General features: G+C 39.0%; 1 protein-coding gene across 1 annotated transcript in view; it reads right to left on the bottom strand.

The window, feature by feature from the left end:
• The window catches only part of LOC121327812 (trafficking protein particle complex subunit 10-like), a 142,538-nt gene that overhangs the window by 34,528 nt on the left and 83,229 nt on the right, over window positions 1-24,781 (bottom strand). The window contains exons 8-13 of the mRNA XM_041272020.1: window positions 14,741-14,887; window positions 14,358-14,472; window positions 13,843-13,919; window positions 8,929-9,020; window positions 8,164-8,304; window positions 7,260-7,372 (exon numbers count right to left, since the gene is read on the bottom strand). Of these exons, the coding sequence (XP_041127954.1) occupies window positions 7,260-7,372; window positions 8,164-8,304; window positions 8,929-9,020; window positions 13,843-13,919; window positions 14,358-14,472; window positions 14,741-14,887 (685 nt within the window). The remainder of the gene's footprint in view (window positions 1-7,259; window positions 7,373-8,163; window positions 8,305-8,928; window positions 9,021-13,842; window positions 13,920-14,357; window positions 14,473-14,740; window positions 14,888-24,781) is intronic.

Below are 24,781 nucleotides of genomic sequence, written 5' to 3'. Positions count from 1 at the left end.
GGCTCACTGAGCAGCTTTGGTATACAATATTCAGGATTCGGGTCTTTAGGAGGTAAATACCCATATGGTATGGTTACATTTCGTACTTGAAAAATATTAGTGAGGCAGAAATACACTTTATCTTCTGTAATGGCATTGAAAATCTGGTGTTAAGAAATGCTTATTGCACTACATTAAAACAAATAACACAATGCCAACCTGGAAAAGGGCACAGAGCTACTTAAGAACATAAGAACATAAGAAAGTTTACAAACGAGAGGAGGCCATTCGGCCCATCTTGCTCGTTTGGTTGTTAGTAGCTTATTAATCCCAAAATCTCATCAAGCAGCTTCTTGAAGGATCCCAGGGTGTTAGCTTCAACAACATTACTGGGGAGTTGATTCCAGACCCTCACAATTCTCTGTGTAAAAAAGTGCCTCCTATTTTCTGTTCTGAATACCCCTTTGTCTAAACTCCATTTGTGACCCCTGGTCCTTGTTTCTTTTTTTCAGGCTGAAAAAGTCCCTTGGGTCGACACTGTCAATACCTTTTAGAATTTTGAATGCTTGAATTAGGTCGCCACGTAGTCTTTTTTGTTCAAGACTGAACAGATTCAATTATTTTAGCCTGTCTGCATATGACATGCCTTTTAAGCCAGGAATAATTCTGGTCGCTCTTCTTTGCACTCTTTCTAGAGCAGCAATATCTTTTTTTATAGCGAGGTGACCAGAACTGAACACAATATTCAAGATGAGGTCTTACAAGTGCATTGTACAGTTTTAACATTACTTCCCTTGATTTAAATTCAACACTTTTCACAATGTATCCGAGCATCTTGTTAGCCCTTTTTATAGCTTTCCCACATTGTCTAGATGAAGACATTTCTGAGTCAACAAAAACTCCAAGGTCTTTTTCATAGATTCCTTCTCCAATTTCAATATCTCCCATATGATATTTATAATGTACATTTTTATTTCCTGCGTGCAGTACCTTACACTTTTCTCTATTAAATGTCATTTGCCATGTGTCTGCCCAGTTCTGAATCTTGTCTAGATCATTTTGAATGACCTTTGCTGCTGCAACAGTGTTTGCCACTCCTCCTACTTTTGTGTCGTCTGCAAATTGAACAAGTTTGCTTACTATACCAGAATCTAAATCATTAATGTAGATTAGGAATAGCAGAGGACCTAGTACTGATCCCTGTGGTACACCGCTGGTTACCACACTCCATTCTGAGGTTTTTCCTCTAATCAGTACTTTCTGTTTTCTACATGTTAACCACTCCCTAATTCATGTAGATGTGTTTCCTTGAATCCCAACTGCATTCAGTTTGAGAATTAATCTTTTGTGCGGGACTTTGTCAAAAGCTTTCTGGAAATCTAAATAAACCATACTTCAGTGCTTCCTCACGATTGTGAAAAGTACACTCAGGAAATTTACAACAGAATGAATCCTGTCATAACAGGTTAATTTGTTTATACTGTACATGTGTTTTACAAATATATAGTCACTGTGTTATACCCACTCGCAAGTCTCAAAGTCAGTACGTTCAGTCATATGACTGGAGACAGACATGGCATGCATTCTCTCAATTATTACTGTGGTAAAGTAGTAGTGGGGATATACATCAGTGCAAGATTCCAGGATGGTACTTTTCCCCTTTAGTATTTATTTTGGGGAAACTACAACTGTTTAGTTTAGGCTCAATACGAAGCTAGGTTTTGTTTTGTCTTTTGTTCTTTTTATTTTGTGAAAACCCTGCAAATAATAAAATATCCAGGTACTGTCCTGGTTTAAACTATTCCTGGATGGAAATCTACTGTTTTAAGCACAAGAGGACAGTGAACGAGTCCTGACTTAACACGTAAGAATCCCCTCCTACATGTGGTGGAGAATGTGGGCAAGTTAACATTAGTGTCTGTGTGCAAGAAAACACCACAACATGGAAGATTTGCTGAAAGCCCTGGTACAGGCCACATCTGTACAACAGGAGACCAATCGCTTGCAGTGGGAACCAGCAACTCCTAGAGAAGCAGCAGCAAGCACTGACCACCCAACAGGAGACGAACAAAATGCTGTTCGCCCAGGCTCAGCAAATGAGCCAGGAGTTAAAAACCCTGACTATCCGGTTAGTACATCAAGGTGGTGAAGGACAAACGTCACATCCGGGCCAGTCACTGTTTACAGATGATAATTAAAGACAATGATGTTGAAGCATACCTCAAAGCATTTCAACGCACTGCAGAACGTGAAGGCTGGCCAGCTGAGCAGTGGGCATTAGTGCTTGATCCCTTCTTGTGCAGGGACGCTCAAAAAACCTATTATGATTTGGAGGCTGAACAGGCCGGGCACTATAAACAACCGAGAACTGAAATACCAGCCTGAATAGGAGTCACCACTGCCCTGAGAGCACAGCGATTCCACAACTGGGGTTTTGACCCTGAAAAAACAGCACGTTCCCAGATGTTTGATTTGATGCATGGAAGTGGCTCCAGCCAGAAAGTCTATCGACCGGGGAAGTTCTTGAGAGGGTCTACCTGAGAGGGATCCCGCCGGGACTGCACTGATGGGTCATTCAAGGGGACCCACCAATGCTGACCAGCTGATCACCCTAGTGGAACGGTATCGTTCCACTGGAGACTTGCTATGCTCCCTAGCTCAGGACCAACCCCCAACCCCAAAGTACAGGCCTGCAGAGAAAACTGGTAAGACTGTTCCTGGGTCAGGGGAAGGTGCACAGCAGCCAGTAGCTGCAAAGGGACTGTGGTACACTGGGGGGATAGAGAGGAAGTCCTAGCAATATAAGCCAGACTCAAGAGATAGAGTGTGGTTTGGAAGAGACATTAGATGTTTAAAATGTCACAAAGAGGGTCATATAGCTACCAACTGTACTGAGGAATCCGAACCAGAGAAAATGCAATGTGATATGGGGTACCAAAATAAAAAGATTGAAGAATCATATGGAATGGGTTCACTGTGTGCTATGTCTCAGATCAGTAACAAACACACACTTGTGTGAAATAGAAGCAGAAGGAACTAAGGTGGATGCTCTGTTGGATTCGGGGCACTGCTAATATCAATATAAAGACCCCAGTGGTATCAGTGGCGACCTAATTCAAGCATTCAAAATTCTAAAAGGTATTGACAGTGTCGGACCCAAGGGACTTTTTCAGCCTGAAAAAAGAAACAAGGACCAGGGGTCACAAATGGAGTTTAGAAAAAGGGGCATTCAGAACAGAAAATAGGAGACACTTTTTTACAGAGAATTGTGAGGGTCTGGAATCAACTCCCCAGTAATGTTGTTGAAGCTGACACCCTGGGATCCTTCAAGAAGCTGCTTGATGAGATTTTGGGATCAATAAGCTACTAACAACCAAACGAGCAAGATGGGCCGAATGGCCTCCTCTCGTTTGTAAACTTTCTTATGTTCTTATGTTCTTCTAATGACACCTGATTTTTCAAAGGACTTTATTTTAGCATTACAACCTTTTGATTTTGTCATTGAACATCGAGCTGGTAAGATACACGGGAATGCAGATGGCCTCTCCCGAAGTTTTTTTTGGAGGTTGCTCGCCCCGTTAGGTCTGAGCTGAGGGTGAGGACGTGTGGTAAAGTAGTAGAGGGGAGATACATTAGTGCAAGATTCCAGGATGGTACTTTTCCCCTTTAACTGGAGGCAGAGAGAAATGTAGTCCTGGGGACCTACTTAAGGACCAGGACTACATTTACCAGCATGCACTGTACCAAGAGGCAGATGAAGCACCGGGGTCTGATGAGCCTCTGGGTAAAAGCAAGGGAAACTCTGATGATATTGTCTGTGCTTAGGCTAAAGCCTGATGGTGGAAAGGACCGAGACTGTGAACCTGAAGGTATTGCTTATATTCTGATTAAGTTTGGGTTGAAAGTGCAAGTGGGGTGTTACATGTTTTGCACTGGTAAGCAGCCTAGCTGTCCAGTATGTATTTTGATGCATTTAATAAGCCTGGAGCTGGTCTTATATAGCAGGTGGTTAGGAGTTAATTGTACAATTGACAATCACTAAACTCCTAACCAACTGCACCTGACCAATCATCCCTGGATGGGAATTAACCCCATCCTAGCCAAACACCAATACAACTGCATTTTAACCAATACATAGCCGTTTTTCAAACAGCAGAATATACAAAATACAAACAATAATAACAATAAATCATAATACAAATAATAATGCAAGGCCCAAATACTAGTACAAAATATAGGTGGACGGGCAATCTGTCACAATACCAAATAAAGTTTGTATTTACAATGAAGAGAAAACATAATACTGTGTACACGTTTTCATTATAACCATACGCAGTATGTTCCCTACATTGCAAATAAAGCTATTCATAATAAGTTAATCATGACTGTAGGAGCAGTTTAAGTATTCTGTAAATATTTAATCTAACAGTGAAAAAGTGCAATGCTTATGGGGCTGTCAAGGCTTGTTTTCAAAAGATATTGGTACATACATCATATAGAAACCAATGGAATACCTTGTATATGTATCTATGTATGTGTGTATTAATGCAGACAGAGAAAACATGCATGTCTACAGTCATAGGATAGTATAGTATTCACCATCACGGCACCTTCTAGCCAAAATTGTAGCTAGTATAGCCTTATGTTTTCACCTATTGTCATTGATTTGCCTCATTGCCGCTGTACTAAATACATCCAGGGCAGGTCAAACATCAGAAAAAAATCACAAATTGTGCATCCCTTCCTGCAATTTTAATCAGGCAGTGTGTGATGCTCACACACAAGCAACGCAACCTCCTCCATTGGGATGCGACGGTCGGACTGGGCAGTGTGTTCCAGGCTTTAGTTAGTATTTGTTTCACATTAGAAAGCTGTTTCAGTTAATGGTGGTTTTGAAGGCAATACTTGGTATTGCTTCAAAAGGCGCTGCAATATATATTAATTTATAAACACATCTGTAATAAAAGAAAACAGATAAAGGGGAAAATGCAGACTACATACATATCTCATAATTATATATCATGTGGTTAAAGCTGTTTGTTGTGTTGCTCAGTAATACATGGTAGCACAATGTGCGATTGTGTAGAAATAGTTTTTGCAAGAATTATAACCAAATTTTGTGAGTTGTTTGCGGACCATCTGGAGTTTACTCACGGACCACAAGTTGGGAACCACTGATTTAGATGAATTTACTGCTGAGTAAATTCATGTTGTTATAAACATCAAAAAATTGTTGGAAATTTGTTTTTGTTTGTATCGGAAGAGATTTTAATGTAATTTATACTTGACCGCTATAGGGAGATTGGGGACTTCTGTGTATATTTGTGTTCACATAAAAATAGTCCAGAGATTGTAATGTCAAATAAATACAAAAATATATGTATATAGTAAATTGAAGTAATTACTGTATCTGCAGGATAACTACTGAGAATTGGTGAAAAATGTGACATATGCCGTGAACTACTTTTCCGATGGCTGAATACCAAGTGGGTGTAGCAGCCAGTTCAGTAGGTCCAGCTAAATTTAGATAGAAACAAGGTGAGTTTGCTGGCATTAAAAGTATATCTTTTTCTAGTGATGCAATAGTCGGACATGCTAGTAGACTGCCAGGTTTTTTAAACATTCTGTGCCCACAATAGTGGTATCGCTGTTGAACACCACTGATGTTTAGTCATTTTTCCTTTTCTTTTTGTCTTTATTTTTTTAATCACTGAAGTAAATATATTACTATGTGCAGTGAAGTTGATAGGTCTGTTTACATGTTGATTTTTTTATTTATTTGATAAACTAAATCAGTTATGCAAATTATTTTCAACAAGCCAGCTCAGGCCTACTTAAGGCTTAATTTGCCTGATGTGTTGAAATCAACATGTGATGAGTCAAAGGGGTTTCGGTCTGCAATTCAGCCTCCCAACAGTAGAAGGCATCAAACCAACTCGGGACTTCCCTTACCAAGGTCTTGTGACCATGACAAAAGTCATCTTTTTGAGGGGCGGCACCTTGGTGAGGGGCGGAAGTACGAGTATGTAAATTCCAGCCACTGGAGTCAAGTGAAATTAAGGATACCTGTCAGTTTGGGATTGGTGATCCACTGACTACCGGGGCGGGGTTTGCATACTAAAGAGAACGTGCTACTGTGTTCAGGGTTGGTCCTAAGGAATAGAGGCGGGGGAAAAAAGGCTGGAGGGAAGTATGCGGGAGTTTGGACTGTGTCACGAACGGAGGCCTTACTAACTTGGCTCTTTTCTGTTTTTATTCCTTTTTGTTTTATTTTTGGATTTAAGCAGAGCGTGAAGAGGACTAAGAGGCTTCCGTTCCTTTATTTTTGATTACTCCAGCACTCCCTTCCTCACATCCTTCTTTATTATTTTTCTTTTTTTTTCCATGTAATATTAAATAAAATTTTAATTTTTACACGTAAATCACTGTCTGGAGAATCCATTTTTACTCACACGCCTCACACAACAGTTAAATTTATTTTTGTACACTGTTTTTTACATTTTAAAAGAACGGTTCCAAAATTCCAGGCCTTTGAGATCATCTAACGTGGAACAATGATCACTGAACTCGTAACCCGTCTGGCTTAGAAACCGTGAGATTTACAATTAATATTAGATACATTTTCCTAGTGTGGAGGCATGAAAGCTCTGCCAATGCATGGGTGTGTGTGTGTGTGGAATATTGGGTTGCAAAAACATGTGGGGAAGTGGCCGGAGCAGTCAATTGAATAAATAATTAACTGATTAATTAGGTTCCAGTCACAGGTGTCTTTAAAGGGTGATCATGGGTATTAATCAGGTAGTGAAGGAACATTAAGGTGCGATTTGTTGTTTCTGTGTTGTAAATAAATGCATGTGATCACTTGAAATATAGTGTTTCTGGTCTCCTTGCCGATGCACCCTGTCACACCTAGTATTTAATTTCTTACCTGCTTTATATCCTATTATGTCTGATTCTTTAATGTTGCTATCTTTAAAAAAAAACTGATTGTAGAGAGGTGTGGTGGGGAAACATTTACAGCTGAAGCCCACAGGTAAAGAATTGTATCTTAAAGCTGTGCAACACTAATATTGTTAAAAACCTCATTTTCTCCATGACCAGCTTAGAGGAATCTTTAGAGAAGCAACGTTTGCTAGAATAGGAAGCAAGATAATGATCCAAGCAGAAAGAGTCATATAAAATAATACAGAACACATAATGTAACAGGACATTAAACAAGTGTGAATTTATTAAGAAATTCAAAATAATATACAGTATCCCTTTTAAGCTTTCGGTCTTACCTTGGTTATAAGTTTGCTGGTTAGCAAAATTCAGGATCTCCTGACAGAAGTGTTTCCTCTCCTCTTCTGGGAGATTGAAATCACTGGCTAAAAGGCTACTTGTCTGAAGATAACTGAGAAAGCAGGTAAAGGAAAACAAAAACTCTTGCAAACCTTCATAAAAGTGCAGGAAAGCCTCCCCGACTCCCTAGATCGAAAGATTCGTGAAACACTATATATCCTGTGGTGGATGTTAGTGTGCATATGCAGTAACCAGTTCATACATTTCTATTCTTCTGAAGTCGCTCGCTTCACCCAGACTGTCTGCTCGTTGGCGATGTAGACGCACCCATACATTCCAGTCACTTCTAAATTTTTCACTCGCATTGCGCGTCTCCAGTGTAGATCCACCTTTACACTCCACCTGGAGTTGAAACAAACAGGCCTATTTATACAGCTGGATAATTTAGTTAATGAGGTAATTCCAACTGAACAGTCATACAGTCATTAACTCTAGTTAAAGACAATGACCTTGTTAAACTCACATGATTTATCCAACAGTGACGTCTAGTGCACATTAGTTTTAAAACCATGTCAGGAAAAACAAACCTTGATAGTCTTAAAATTAACATTTTCTCTCAGTAACCGTACCACAATCCCCATCTTCTAGGATCTGCATTAAATATTTAAAAAGTTAATTTAGGTGAAAAGTGAAGTTCAGCTTGGCCCAGCAGACTTGAACTGTGTATAGACACAATACTTACTGCCCAACATCGTTATTAATAACGTAATCCTTATAAAACTACAATTCCAATTCCAGTACAATCATGTGATGAAGGTTTTTTGTTATCTTTTTAAATGGTGCAAAGGAGCAATCCCATTTCACACAGTGGGCTGTGATACGAAGCTAATACTTGAAGGATACTTTTCCATCTGCCCAAGCTGCTTCTGACACTCAGCTAACTGCTTCCTGGTGTGGGTTACGGGCAGAGCCCAGCCCTCAGTCATATAGGTTTTGAGGGCCTCTTGAAGGAAGCCTTCAGCTTTCTGAGGATCCCCTTTTCTCCTGCAGACCAAACAAACAGTTAACCATTAACTAACCACTTCAAATGACAATGTGCAATTAATACTTTTTATCATTATTTAAAAAACAAGCACAGGTCAGTTAAGGGTTTTTGGATATGGCAAAGTGCTGTAAATGAAATGTGTCAGAAATGGGTTGTAAAGAAGATTTGAGTGCTGATCTAAAATACTAAAGGTTTCTAAAATATAAAAACTGTTTTCTTGAGTAATATAAAGCCCATAGTTCATACCTGTGTTTAGTAATTTATTCCAGACCATTTCACATTTTAAGAAGCATTTTCTTTGTGTGTCCGGTTTGAAACATTTATGCAGTTATTTTATAGCAAAGGCGAACTCTGTGCTACCACTGTCTTAAAGGCAATGTCAGTTGCTCTTGTTTTGCTAGCAGCTTCTGACTCCTACTTTTTCTTCAATGGTCAGAGTTTTGCCAGTGTCCAACTCAAACTCCCTTCAAAATCACAACATGAAGGGGATGGCCCAATCCAGCACAAAAGTACAGCACTTTGCACTTACATTTGCATTTTATCTTGTTTTCTCAAAATCGTGCTAGGAGTCGCATTAGGGAAAAATAAAGATAATATGTCAAACATATTAAAAATGGTCTTACATGTAAAACTCAGCCAGGCTTTTTCCTACAAGTCGAGCTGATCGAAGTCGACCAATTGTTTTGTACATATCCATAGTAGCATGGGAGAGTTCCTGAGAGAGAAATTATTAAAAACAGATTCTTCTTCAAATAGTTAAATCAGGGCTAGTCCAAGGGACAATTCACACACAGACAGCTGCCTATGTATACCCCCAGACTCTCAATAACCTGTGTTAAAAAATGTCCTGACCTAGTTTCATCACAATTATTTAAGTAAAGGTGTAAGCGTGACTTCGACTGACAGACTTACTGTATATTACTCAATACCTTCAATGCCTTGCCTTATTTAATCAGAAGTGAATTAATAAGCGGTTCACTAGCTATACCGTACGTAAAACCATAAAGTGTGACTTGCGTATATGCCACTCCAAGCTTAATTGCTGCTTTTTTTCATTTTCTGTTTGGCCAGAAGCAGCTGTCATAGTCATACTTCATGCAAATAACTTAAGAACATGCATAACATTTGAAAATTCCTACATAAACACAGAATACTTAACATTTTGTTTCACAACTGGATTGCTGAGCTCATTTTAATCTCTTAAATGAATTTTCACAGCTATGCAGATGATAGAGTTATATATCTGTTAAACCAGGTGGCATAACTGCTATCAATGTCTTATTCAAGTGTCATGCTGATATTAGAAGCTGGATGTCTCAAAATGTTTTACAGTTAAATCAGGATAAGACAGAAGTCCTACTTGTAGGCTCTAAGCAACAGATGGAGTTGACAAACATTGAATTAGGTTTGTTAAAATCACATTTAAAATCTGAGGTGAGAAACCTGGGGGGTTATTTTTGACTCTGAACTTTGTTTTGAATCGCATATTAAACATATTAGTAGAGTCTCTTTCTATCAGTTGAGGAATATTGCTGATGTTAGACCTTTTCTGTCCTTGGATGATGCTGAGAAATTAGTACATTTTTTATTTTTTCTAGATTAGATTACTGTAACGCTTTGTTTTCTGGACTTACATGCCATGCTCTACCACGCCTGCAGCTTGTGCAAAATGCAGCTGCTAGAATGCTAACGAGACCCAAAAAAGGGCTCAAATTACTCCTGTGTTAGCCTCATTGCATTGGCTTCCATGCGTTATAGGATTGATTTTAAAGTTCTATTACTAGCACTGAATGGATTAGCAACAGACTGCTTGAATGACACGCTAATTCCATACCAGCCGGAACGCATTCTTAGATCTTTTGATCAAAACATTTTTAAATTATTGCTTTTTCCTAATATTAATGTTTTAGTTTGAGCTGTACTGTTACTTCTGCTTTTAATAATTGTACTTTTTTTGTTTGTGTTTTACTCTGCTTGTAATGAGCTTTAAGCTGTATTGCACATGAATTGTGCTATAGAAATAAAGATGTATTATTATTATTATTATTATTATTATTATTTAGCTGAATAGATAAATCAGATACCACCCATTCCATTATCTAACTTTTACTCCAATTCTGCATGAAAAACAGCAGCAATAGTCTGTTAACACTCACTTTAAAACACAGCAAACTTGCTAAATATTTTTCCAGTCATTTAAAACGAACTTGGATAAGACAAATTTCCTGATATAGTAGTCTCCACGTATAGAAACACCTCCTAAGAGAACACTTTGGCTAAGAGAATAACCTTGTGGCAAAACTGATTTTTCCCCCATGGTAAATGCTCCACCTAAAGGAACTTGCTTAAAAGAACAACTTTTTGCCATCAATAGCATTTTGTTCACAACTGATACAGTAGCCTACTGTTTTGTAACCTGACAACTCATCATCATCAGACTTAAATTAAAATAGTTTATTCAATATTTTCAAAACTGACTTGTCATTACGAGAGTGTCTTTAGGAACACTTATTAGTTTATTCAATCTTTCAATGCCTCGTTGTGTATTCTGATAATGCATCAGTAGGACCTCATCTAGAATATTGTGCTCAGTTCTGGTCACCTCGCTACAAAAAGGATATTGCTGCTCTAGAAAGAGTGCAAAGAACAGCAACCAGAATTATTCCGAGTTTAAAAGGCATGTCATATGCAGACAGGCTAAAAGAATTGAATCTATTCAGTCTTGAACAAAGAAGACTATGCGGTGACCTAATTCAAGCATTCAAAATTCTAAAAGGTATTGACAATGTCGACCGAAGTGACTTTTTCGACCTGAAAAAAGAAACAAGGACCAGGGGTCACAAATGGAGATTAGACAAAGGGGCATTCAGAACAGAAACTAGGAGGCACTATTTTATAAAGAGAATCGTGAGGGTTTCAAAACCAACTCCCCAGTAATGTTGTTGAAGCTGACACCCTGGGATCCTTCAAGAAGCTGTTTGATGAGATTCTGGGATCAATAAGCTACTAACAACCAAACAAGCAAGATGGGCCGAATGGCCTCCTCTCATTTGTAAACTTTCTTATGTTCTTAAGACCAAGATCGAATTGCCTGCCTAGCCTCTTTCATGTCAGACAAGGAATCCTTAAGGTGGTGCAAAATAAAAGATGACCCTGAAAGGGTGGCTCCAATATTTTTGTCTGGGTGTTCGCAGATAGAGAAGATGCCCTCATTTGAAACTATAATAAGATCCAAAATGAAAAATGACCTATATGGTAACAGGATCCTGGAAGACAGTCAACATGGTTTTAGGAAAGAGAGATCGTGTCTAACTAACTTGCCTGATTTTTTGAGGATGCAACATCGCTAATGGATAATTGCAAAGCATATGACATGGTTTATTTAGATTTCCAGAAAGCTTTTGACAAAATCCCGCACAAAAGATTAATTCTCAAACTGAACGCAGTTGGGATTCAAGGAAACACATGTACATGGATTAGGGAGTGGTTAACATGTAGAAAACAGAAAGTACTGAGTAGAGGAAAAACCTCAGAATGGAGTGTGGTAACCAGTGGTGTACCACAGGGATCAGTATTAGGTCCTCTGCTATTCCTAATCTACATTAATGATCTAGATTCTGGTATAGTAAGCAAACTTGTTAAATTTGCAGACGACACAAAAGTAGGAGGAGTGGCAAACACTGTTGCAGCAGCAAAGGTCATTCAAAATGATCTAGACAAGATTCAGAACTGGGCAGACACATGGCAAATGACATTTAATAGAGAAAAGTGTAAGGTACTGCACGCAGGAAATAAAAATGTACATTATAAATATCATATGGGAGATACTGAAATTGGAGAAGGAATCTATGAAAAAGACCTAGGAGTTTTTGTTGACTCAGAAATGTCTTCATCCAAGACAATGTGGGGAAGCTATAAAAAAGGCTAACAAGATGCTCGGATACATTGTAAAAAGTGTTGAATTTAAATCAAGGGAAGTAATGTTAAAACTGTACAATGCACTAGTAACACCTCATCTTGAATATTGTGTGCAGTTCTGGTCACCTCGCTATAAAAAAGATATTGCCAGAATTATTCCGGGCTTAAAAGGCATGTCATATGCAGACATGCTAAAAGAATTGAATCTGTTCAGTCTTGAACAAACAAGACTACGTGGCGACCTAATTCAAGCATTCAAAATTCTAAAAGGTATTGACAGTGTCGACCCAAGGGACTTTTTCAGCCTGAAAAAAGAAACAAGGACCAGGGGTCACAAATGGAGATTAGACAAAGAGGCATTCAGAACAGAAAATAGGAGGCACTTTTTTACATAGAGAATTGTGAGGGTCTGGAATCAACTCCCCAGTAATGTTGTTGAAGCTGACACCCTGGGATCCTTCAAGAAGCTGCTTGACGAGATTCTGGGATCAATAAGCTACTAACAACCAAACGAGCAAGATGGGCCGAATGGCCTCCTCTCGTTTGTAAACTTTCTTATGTTCTTATGTTCTTATGTTCTTATGAATGCACCATCTTGCACAGATGACATTAGCCATGGCTTTGGCATGTGTATCAATGGTATCACATGCAGCCTGCAGTTGAAGTTTGGCAGTGTTCTTTCCCTCTTCTGCTAGCTGCATGGCAACCTCCAGATTTTCAGATGTAAGCAATTGTAAAATTGTAGAGAGCTGGTTCCACAGCCTATGCTGATATTTAGCTGCATGGATCTGATAATTATTGATCCGCATGCTGCATGTGGAGGCAGAGTAATCTTTTTTCAAGAAATTTTTTTCATCAGACCCAATAAAATAAACAGATCTAGAAGACATACCTGCAGTTGGTGTAGCCATGATGGTATCCAACTTAGGTTGTTTGAAAAGGTGTTTTTATGATCCACTGGTACCCTGTGGAATTTATCTACTCTGGGCAGGCATGGTGCAGAAGCAGCAGGTTTTTGCCAAATAGCCTCAACAGGCCTCCAGACCACCTCGCGGAAGGGGAACCCTTTCAATGCTTTTCTATCCCTTGCATCCAAGATGCTAAGGAAGTCATCCTGATCTGCACAGGTCTAGGTTTGTACTTTGAGAGAGGATGAAATCCTTCTCAGTACGGCATCTGCATCAGTGTATATAAGAGAGGGGCTGCCTGTATGCTCACAGACATCATCCTAGGGGGTGAAATCGATGACGTCATCCTCTCCTAGGGTGAGGGCATCTGGAAAGTATCGCTCTCTGACCCAAGCGACACGGAGACCTGGAAGTTCACGTTGCGTGGAGTTCATCAGACAAGGTAAGAAACTATGCTGCTGCTTCCTTTCTGTTATTTTGTAACCTTTCCACGGACCACCTGAAGGAAACCACTGGTATAATGATAATACATTTCAAACTGATAATTAGGGCTCATGACTGTCAATGTTTAACCACAACTTTTATACTCTCCTTTAAGAATTACATTGATACCTGTGAAATGAAAAGTGTGATTGCACTCTGTCCAATGTCAGAGGTTAAATACAAAGTAAATACAAAGTAACAAAAAAATAAATACCCCAACATACTTACTAAGTAGTGTTTTTCAAAGGCTTCTACTGAAGATAAGGCTTCTTTGAGTTTTTTATAAGGGCTTTGCAGACTGCTAGCTGTAAAAGAACAAGCCCAAAACAGACCATATGAGCACTGGCTTGTGTGATATACTACTGTACATGCTATAAAAACACCAGCCTCAATATTAAAAGCTTTACCAATATAGAATTATAAAGTACCCAACATTTGTTTATTTTTTTACATGACAGTAACACTTTGCCATAATGTTTACATTCAACATACATTTTGCTTGAGTTTTTAAAATTGTAAATATTTACCTACATCCATAAAGATAACAGAGGGATAATTACGGATTTCAGGTTTGTTATTGGTTATAAACAAAATAAAAAAATACAATGTACTGAACAGTCCATGAATTACCTCACATATCCCTGTTATCATAACCCTTTCTTCAGATTCATTTGTAGTACAGATACTGTTACGTAAACCCACTAGACATATACTCATTAAAGTATCAGAAGAATTTTTTGTACCAGTTTCTGGTCGTTCTGCTCCCAGTCCAGCCAGGAGATCCACTGTTCTGTTTAAGTCTTCAGAATTGGGTCCGTTTTCTGATGCCAGCCCACACAGATAACCCAAGGCCTTTAACTATTGCCAATGAACAGAAAAAAAAACATCTACCAGTATTACAAATAAATACACTCAAACATGTATACGTGCTTGGTAAGTTTCAAATACATTCCCCTTCCTTTTTCAGCAAGCATCTTGGGTGAGGCAACAAGAAATAGGGATCTGGGCATTAAACATTTCAAATTCAAGCCAGTGCTCTTACCACTTCGCTGCTTCAAAAAGCTGTAATACCTGCCATACTTATTATAGTAGCATGAAGAGTTGAGACACGAGCACAGTTATTTACCTTTTCAGTAGCATAAGTCCAGAGACCGACTGTATGTGATGCGTTTGAATCTAATTGTGCCCAATCAGAACAGCTTTCTATTCTCTGCAGCACTTCCAGGCAGCTCAAGAAGACCCAACAATCCAGAGCTCCCTGCAGCACCAAAACCTAAAACAGCAAGAAATCAATAATGTCAGGGGTTTTCAACCAGGGGTACTGTAACAGTTTATTATCTGTGGTGCCAGGTAAATATTTAATACCTACCAATACTACACATTTTCACAAGAACGTCACTAGGATCTAATAGTAAAAACAAGTTCTACATACTATACCCTATTTTGCCCCAATTTAAACACCAGGATATCACAACTACATGTAAATGTTAATGAGCGTGTTTATTTTTAACTATAAATATTGCAAGGGAGCAGGTCCGTTATTACGGTGGATTCCAAGACGGCAGAAAGTAGTGGCTGATGGGTGATTTTATGGTTAGCAGTGGTGTAGTTGACCTTAATGATGTGCAGGCAGCTTTTTTTTTTTATTATTGTGTTTTGCGGTGTCTGGTCTGTCATGCTGTGTATCTCTTGTGGGTTTACAGTTCTGTATAAAACCACTTACCATGAATTGCATTATGCCTGTGTTGTAGTATTAATGCATCTGTTTGAGAATACCCTTGCTGCTTAAATGTTGAACTGAATTCATTCCCGTCCTTTTTTTTTTTTTATTTATCCCAGCTACATCCAAAGTTGTTGATGCTCTCTCAGAACTGACCAAATAAAATTGCAAATTAACGTACTGTGTTTTATTTGTTTGCATCATTAATATTTGACACAACAGTAAATCCACAACTTAAAAGAAAGGACAGAATCTCTGACAGCACGAGACTCCTCAAATCGCTCCTGTCCAACTGGCGGCTGAGGTAACCTTCATAGTTGCCAAGTCCGCTTATAATAAGTCGCTGGTAGGAACTTGCATAAACACTCATATTCTAACATGGGTTCGCTTGTTTTGGGCTTGTTTTGAAAGACAGTGTTTTTTTTTTTTTTCTTGCGAGACTTGGCAACACTGGTAACCTTCCCCGTCTGTCTCACAGAAGGCAGTGCCAATTTTGGTAACTAATGCTGCACTTCAGTCCATTTTATCAGTATCTGCCACCCCCTTTCAATTTATTAACATTATTAACCAGCAAGGCACAAGGTATTTTGCTTTATTATAGCAGCTTAGATTTACTTGTGTACCCCTTCTCTGCGCATGTAAACCACATTTTCACAGAACTTCACCAGTAATCTACAAAAACAGCATGAGTACTTTACACATAGCTAGTTTACATATCAACCCCCACCTTTCCCATTCATTTGCATGACGTTGGGTGAAAAGCCTGGTTTACTCGAGTAAAATAAACTGAGCGAATGGAAACCCAAAAAAGCATTTTACACAAGACGTTTTTCTTGTGTAAATGTCTCAAGTTAAAAAAATAACATTTCTAACATTTTTCTCAATATATTTTATATTGCAGAAAGAAAAAAAACATGTAATCGCTAATTAATATTAATTTCCAACAAATACATAAATTAAATAACAGCTTGTGACTGGGTAACGTTTTGGGCCCTGGTGGTATCGGCAGGCAAGGAGACTCGGAGGCAAGGAAGCTGCAGTTTAAGCGCAGCTGCGCGTTTTAATCAAACAAAAATAAAAATACAAAACAAAACACTACTGCTCACAAGCTCATAATAAAAGGTTAAACAAAAACAGGTCACGCCCCACAAGAGGAACTAAATAAAAGCCGGCAGCGACCCCAAGCAAAGCAGAGCCGGCAGCGACCCCAGGCTAAGCAGAGCCGGCAGCGACCCCAGGCTAAGCAGAGCCGGCAGCGACCCCAGGCTAAGCAGAGCCGGCAGCGACCCCAGGCTAAGCAGAGCCGGCAGCGACCCCAGGCTAAGCAGAGCCGGCAGCGACCCCAGGCTAAGCAGAGCCGGCAGCGACCCCAGGCTAAGCAGGATCATCAGCAACCGCAAGCGAAGCGGCGCAGCAGGCAACCCCAGGCAGTGGACCCTCGGGGGGACAGCGGTGGGAGGGGAGTCCCTGGCCATGAAGGCGGCAGAAGAAGCTCCACTTCTCCCAATGGTGGTGGTGGTGGAGGCAGAGGTAGCTTCTGCTCCTCTCCTCTTGATGCCGAAGGCGGCAGGGGCTCGTCCCCTTCTGGCTGTCCAAGGCGACAGCGGCTCGCCACCTTCTGGCTGCCCAAGGCGGCAGGGGCTCGTTCCCTTCTGGCTGCCCAAGGCGGAAGGGGCTCGTCCCCTTCTGGCTGCCCAAGGCGGCAGGGGCTCGTCCCCTTCTGGCTGCCCAAGCCGGCAGGGGCTCGTCCCCTTCTGGCTGCCCAAGGCGGCAGGGGCTCATCCCCTTCTGGCTGCCCAAGGCGGCAGGGGCTCGTCCCTTTCTGTGAGGGGGCAGTTCGGGAAATGTCCCCACTCCCCACAGATGAAACAACAATACTGCACGTCCATGCTGAGGAGGAGGGCTTCCCAGCCAACCTCCTCCTGTGGCTCTAGCCCTGGTTCCACCACCACTTCCTCAGATGGGGAGTGGTAGCAGTCGGGCGACACATGCCCGACCTTGCCAACTTCAAAGCACCACTCCTCCCCCCTCAAGCAAGTTAGGCAGACCTCCACCAGGGCAGAGACGCAATGGGGCTTGCGACCAGCCCCGTGCTGCTGATGCTGTTTTCAGCTTCTCCTTCCCATTTTATTTATCTACAGTCCCGCTCTTAGTCTCTATCCCACATTTTTCTCAACATATTTTATATTGCAGAAAGAAAAAAACATGTAACCACTAATTGCCAGCCACCACCAAAACACCACAAAACAATATTATTTACAGGCAGGGCCCTGCCCTGCCACACAGCTCTACAACAAATAACCAATCACATTTGTATTCAGAAACAGTATAGCATAAGCCAGGTCAGATGCAATGCATTGCACATCAACAAGATTCAGTAAAACACAAAACACTTTATAAACCATCCCGTTTTCTTAATACCAGCAATTGGTATGTGCAAATATGTATTTAAACTGTTATCTGCAAGTTCACAGAAAGCATAAGTTGATAAAGTGCCCTTTGGCGTAATTATTACCCCAAACACACAGACACGAAAAATGACAAGAGACAAACTCTGACAGATGGACAAGCAATTAACAAGTAGCCTATTAAGAAAGTGCATGGTTGTCTTAGTCAAAAGTCCCGCAGCAATAATCTAATATTATTCACCTAAAACACAGCAGCCTCTAGCAGTTCAGTGGGATAATAAATATATTTATGTATGTATGTATGTATTTATTTATTTATTTATTTATTATTATAGTCCCTACTTGTCGGCTTTCACACCGGGACGGTACTAGTACCAGTGTGGAAACCTCGGTCCTGATATGTTACTGGGTCAGGAGTGGAGCGGGTCAGTGACCTCGGTACCGGTTCGGTACGGGTCCACCGGTTCACAGACACCGTGGGTGGCAACGTACAGGGATTCCCACCTGTAAAAGGTACTGAGTTGTTTGCCAGTGGCAACACAGGACTGTGGGAAGCCTGCAAATACCTCAACTACCTGTCTCACTGATATTAAGACAAATGTTCTTATGTTAAATTCTGATAAAACAGAGGTCATAATTTTGGGGTCAAGAAATCAACATGAGAGGGTAAATCAATATGCTTGTACAGTGGACTGTTACCTCATTGAATCAAAGACAGAAATTAGAAATCTGGGTGTCATTTTTCACCCTGATCTTTCACTTGAGTCCAGGTCGACGCTAGCCCCGAGATTGAGGCAAGAGATTCAAGTTGTGATTTTTAAAAATATATATTACAATAGGCCCTATATTTTTATATAACAAAATCATTGAGCGCCGGTGTAAGGTTCTGGTAAAATGTTGTGTCACGTGACTGCACTGCCTTGTATTTGTACTAATTTGCAAAAGACAGCATACAGTACCGGTAGGAGCACACTGAGTCTTTGATTCTGGTAAACATATTTAAAAACATGAACTGATTTAAAAAAAAAAGAAAAAAAAAAAGAACTGAATTATAATAAAAATAAAAAAAGGTTTATTATTACTACTGGTATTTCATTAGTTCCCGAGTTCCCATTTTCTTCAGCAAATGTGGGAATCTATAGGTTTAAATACTGCGAGCTAGGAAGATGCTAATGAAACAGACTTATTCAATGTGTAATCATGTACCAATATTTTAAAAGTCATCGGGAAATACCCAATATAAAAAAGAAGCGCAAAAAGACAAACAAAACACTTATTTTATATTAAATAATACACATACTGTATATTTGTTTTGTGTTTTAAACTTATAGGGCTGGTTTCACAGAACGTGACTTGCATTATTCCTAGCTATCTTAATTAACATTAAGTAGTCCAAGATTGCTGCTTATCAGTTTCTCTAAAACCTTAATTATTGTATTTAAGTTATTAAGTGTGTTCAGATCACCACATATGATCTATCTTTTCATGCAACCTGCTGAATAATACATTAAGATTTTGATGTGCTTTATGAATTGTTTGTATTAATCATGTATGTGTGTATCTGGCTTATATGCGCACAGCATTAGCATTTTTTTCAAAAGGGGCAAAGAAAGAACTAGTTTTTAAAGCCTGATGAGACCAAATCACATTATTTCAACATTTTAAAAGGTTATAAAAGGGGATACACAATGTGATTTATATACATTATTGGAAAGCTAATTCTTCAGTGACCAAATCAGGTTTTAAATCATTTTTAGATCTAGGCCTCCCTCTTATTTTGCTAATTCTAAAATGAAGCTGTATGTGTGCATATAACATATTACCACATTGTTAGAAACATCAGCAGGTTTTCTATTTGTATTATCTACTGATAACAGATAAACAGATAAACTACAACTTACAAAGAAAACATGATCTAGGTCCCCCACCCCACATATTCTTGCAGTCAATCATGGAGTGTTACAGAAGCTGTGCACCAGGTGCCTCCAAAAGAAAGAAAAAGCTTAGAGAAAGAGGAAGCCAGGAAACAGCAGAGAGCAATGGAGAAATTTATTTTCTCTAAAGATGTACGGTGTAGTGGAAGACAAAGTGAAGTTGAAGGGAATGTGTTTGAAGGAGAAAGCAGTGAGGAGACAACCCCCACAGGCAAACTTGCCACTACCAGCACGAGTGCCGACTGCCTTGCCAGACATGGGCCCATTGAAGCCTCCTTCCTGGCCCATGACTTTGACCTGGACTGCTGGGTTTTTAAAGGGGGAGGTGACCTTTAAGGCCACGTGTGCAGCACACAAGAGGTGGGGCTGGGTATGTGTGGCGCTGTATTATTTGTCTTATTGTTTGCGGCACAGATGTAAAGCTGTCGCCATTATTTGTTATTGTTTTGTATTTTGTATTTTAAAACCTTGTGAGTATGTGTGACTGATCAGCTACTGATTATTTAACTGGCTGACAGTCACGCACCCTTATTAAACTCGTGCAGACTATGGCCGGTAATAAGATAATTAATTAATAGCTAGTTAACCCCTCCGCCAGAATATAAAAGCCTGCAGCTGTCTTTGTTTAGGGTGAAGAGTTCAGAGTGGAGAACAAGTGTGGAGAGGAGGTAATAAAAAAACTAGATTAAACAATTGCTATACGTTCTGGCTAAAAACCAGCATGATAGTTGTTTGTTTCTGTTTGTTTGGCAAATGTGCTTTTTTGTTTGGTGTTTTGTGTTTGTTTACATCTTTTGTTTGTTTTCTTATTTAATAAATGTACTGAGCGCCATAGCGCCCCCTTGTTTGAATCTCACATTAGGAACGTAATGAATTGTCTTTTTTTACATCTATGAAATATTGCTAAATTAAGACGCTTTCTCTCAGCACAGGATGCATGCCTTTGTAACTTCTAGAATAGACTACTGTAATGCCCTATTTTCTGGCATTCCAAACTGTTTTGTCCAGATTGCAGCTTGTGCAAAACGCCGCTGCTAAGATCCTAATAAAAACAAGAAAGTTTGACCATATTACGATGGTACTGGCATCCCTACACTGGCTCCGAATATGAACCAGGATTGATTTTAAAATCCTGCTTTTAAATTTATAAAGCCTTAAACGGGTTAGCTCCATTCTACCAGAGTGACTTATTGGTCTCATATGTTCCAGGTCAGCCGCTCCGATCTGAGGATGCTGGGTATCTCACCGTTCTAAACATGTTAAAATAAAGAACACAGATGGCAGAGCGTTCGTCTACAGGACCCCTAAATCGTGGAACGAATTGCCAGTCTCTGTAAGGGAAGCACAAACTATGGCAGGAATTTAAACTAGGCTGAAGAGATATTTTTATAGCCTATCACATACATGACTACTACTATTGCTTTTTTACTGTGTGTTTTATTGTTTTACTACTACAGTAGAGAGTCAATTATACAATCTTTGATCAACCATACTGTCTAAACATTCACACCTGTAATCACGTGATTAATTAGTGTGATGTATTACCCACACAGCTTCTGCTGCTAAAACAGCTGCAAGATTTAGCTGCCAAAAAAAAGGCCCAGCTGACGGAGGCAAATAAAAACAGAATTATTCAAACGACCAAAACCTTGATGGAGCATTGTGCGCTTTAAATTGTTGCAGTTAAGCAAATTAAAACAAACAGTTTTATACAAATTGTTTTCTTTGATGATTTCCTTAGTTTGGTATATGACAGGGTTCGACATTAACCATGACCCGGCGGCCCGGTGCCGGTAGAGAGCGCAGTTTAGCCGGTAGTTATGAAGCACCACAGGCCCAACTGGGTCGGTAACATTTTTTAACTGTATAATGTATGTAGTATATGAACGCATTATATAGGTCAGTTTGTCAAAAGCTGAAAAAAACGCTAAAATAAACTAATTTACAATCCCTTAACCCCCCCCCAAATAAAGGCATAATTGAACTCGTCCAAATTTTACCGCCGCACGTCGTATTTGTTGTACAGTCAGCAGCTGAGACTCCATACTGAAGTGCTGTACTTGTTTATCAATATGGCAATTTGTTAAAATTATTTTTCTTTTTTATTTACAACTAATCACCCAACTGCACCAATAAACCAAAAGTAAAGTGTTTAAATCAATAATGATTAGATAATGAAAAATTATGAAGAAAAAAATAAGACGAAAATATAGAGTGGAGTGGAAGAAAGTATTAATCTGGCTTCATGATTACAGTGAAACAAATATCAATTTTTTCTATACTTGCAGATGAAACAGCAGCTTTTTTGTTGGGAATTCAACATTTAGTTGACCTCATATCCAGTCTCACAGTAATAATTCGCAAGATAGCAGGTGTATGTCTGCTGTGACTGCAGCAAACAGAGATGCACCGATGGAGACCCAGATACGCCACATGGAGCTGGACAACGAGATTGAACGTTTTGATTTGGGATGCAATGTGTTCTGGTCAGAAATGCCATTCACAATCTTTACACGACTCGCTCATATCAGCAGTAAGATTGGTGCTGCCTTGGGAGAGACTACAAGTGACAACGATCTGAGAACGATTACTTTTATTATGATTATTTTTTGAGTGGTGTTTATTATTATGATTAGCATAAATCTGTTAACCTTTTAGAATTGCTGTTACCATGGTAACAGCTCGGTTGCGGGTTTGTTTGTAAAAAACGAGTATCATTTGTATACATACATTTCAAATCTTAAATACAGTATTTCATTTTCTGACAAGCATGCCAATGTGCATGTTAAATGGCTGAATTAATACAACAGCATATATTGAAAGGTTTCGCTTTTTTTTTTTTATTTGAGATGTGGGCTCTCTTTGGTTACCGTTCACATTACTAAAGATACGGAAAAGAAAAACCACCATGAACCCATATGCATGCAAGCTAAATTTTTATTTTATTTTTTTCCCCTTTCGGTTTTTTCCAGGACCGAGTTTGTTTGTGTTCACAATGCAGTTTGCAAGTGTACTCGGCTTGTTTATATCGTGTGTGAACCGGATGTTTGCAATATCCTGCAAGGCATAACGGAAGATGGCAGCTATTGATGTATTGCTCTGGTTTTTAATATAGCATGTTTTAGACACATATTGCTGTGGAAGAAAGCACTGGGGAGCACTTCACTGATTTAATTAATACATTTCTTAAATGCCTACAGTAGGATAATGCAGTTTACGAAATGCTGCACGGTCCTCCTGCCGTCGGCATTAAACAAAGTAATTTGAGAAAAGATTGAACTTATTTTACTATTTTGTGAGTTTTTTTGTCGAGTTCGGCAAGATTTTGGTGTCTGACCAAAATTTCTACTGGAACTTCAGTTTCTCGCAAGGTCCAGATTACCAGATTTCCACAGTGAAATTTTTTTTTTTCTTCTTCTTCTTTAATTTACTGATGCCATAGGAACTCTGAAGCCAAAAATAACAGTACATAAAATAACACAATAATAGTTAAATTTAACACTGGGCGAATCTATTACAGATAGCTTATATTATTGTTATACTGTCATCTCAAAAAATGTACAAAAAGCCAGATTTAAAAACTACATCAGCAGTTACCATTTAAACATATGGTATCAACACAATCGGAATGGTTAAACAAATAATCCAGAAGATAGTTTTATTTTTAAAAGGTGCTAACACACAGCCGAATACATTACTCTGCTATTAACTTGCCAAGCAGGGCGATACAGTTTTGTACTTATTATTGGGCCAGTTAGAATTGTATCCGGGACAGTAAAAACACTACCACAGTGGCCCGAGGGGCCAGTAGTAAAAAATCTAAATGTAGAGCCCTGATATGGTACATTTAATTACAGTATTTAAAAACTTTAACGGTAGGTGTTAAAGTTTTACTGAATTACATTAATTTAATGATTTGTAAAGCTTTGTAATTTTGTATGCTTGATGTTACTAGCTATATCTCAGTAGGTATTTGTGTACTAAGTACTTGTGTATGTTAACTTTATTGTTATTAGTACCTGTTCGATTATCCATACAAATCGATTATGCAAACTAATATCAGTCCCATTTAGTTCTGATAATTGACTCTATACTGTACTGCCTTTTTACTGTATGTTTTATTGTTTTTATTATTTTATCATACTTATGTATTTTATTGTATTTACTAATTTGTTGGTCTGCTTCTAATGCTTACTACTATGTACATTTCTTGTTTTCCCCATGTGAAGAACCCTGTGGCAAATTGTTACAAAGGGAACTGTATTAAATAAAAATTGACTGATTGATAATATTGTCATGTGACCGAGGTGCTGGATGAGCTACCCTCGAGCTCGGCTTCATTATGATGCAATTAAAAGCTGTGCACACAGGGGTACGATGAGTGAGGTACCCTCGATGATGTACGCTAGATGAGCCCCTCAGTCTGCAGCTTTACCCTGTTAGACTAACCCTCTAATTTAAAGAGAAACATTTAAAAGAAACGTAGCATGCTGTGCAAATTTGCAGATCGCTACAGTGTGGTACTCCTGGGGTACTTTTGAAGGTTATGCACAAAATTAAAGAAAGTAAAAGAAAATGATCTTGAATTTATTTTTTAACAGTATTCTACATTATCTCTAAATCACTGTGCATAAATATTTCACTTTTGTTTAGCAGCTCAAAGTTAGCAGGTTTACAGTCTGACCACAGTTTCAAAATTATCATCCACCTGTGCGCATGTGTGATATCGATTGAGCGTGTTTAAATTGATTTATTATTAGGTGCGACTGCATTTTAGTAACGGCAATAGCAGCTGGTTGAATTGTTTTGTAAATCCTGATTATCCTGTGTATTGTTTCTTGTACAATAGTAAGGTTAGTCCCCTGCCACAGAAATAATTACAACATAACCATGACATACATTTACCATATTTAACATGTAAAAATATATCAATCCAAAAATATTTATTAAATATCTAGATAGTTAATCGCCTTCATTTAAAAAGGCAACATATTCCTTAAAAGTTAGACAGAGGTACATCCATTTATCAATTTACTACTAATAGACTGGATGAGATATTTGTTCTGGAGTTTTGTATCACACCCAGTAGTTTAATAGGGTAAAAC

Source organism: Polyodon spathula, chromosome 15, assembly GCF_017654505.1.
Source record: "Polyodon spathula isolate WHYD16114869_AA chromosome 15, ASM1765450v1, whole genome shotgun sequence".
Taxonomy (NCBI): domain Eukaryota; kingdom Metazoa; phylum Chordata; class Actinopteri; order Acipenseriformes; family Polyodontidae; genus Polyodon; species Polyodon spathula.
The sequence above is the reverse complement of the archived record's forward strand: the minus strand, read 5'-3'. Positions and strand labels throughout refer to the sequence as shown.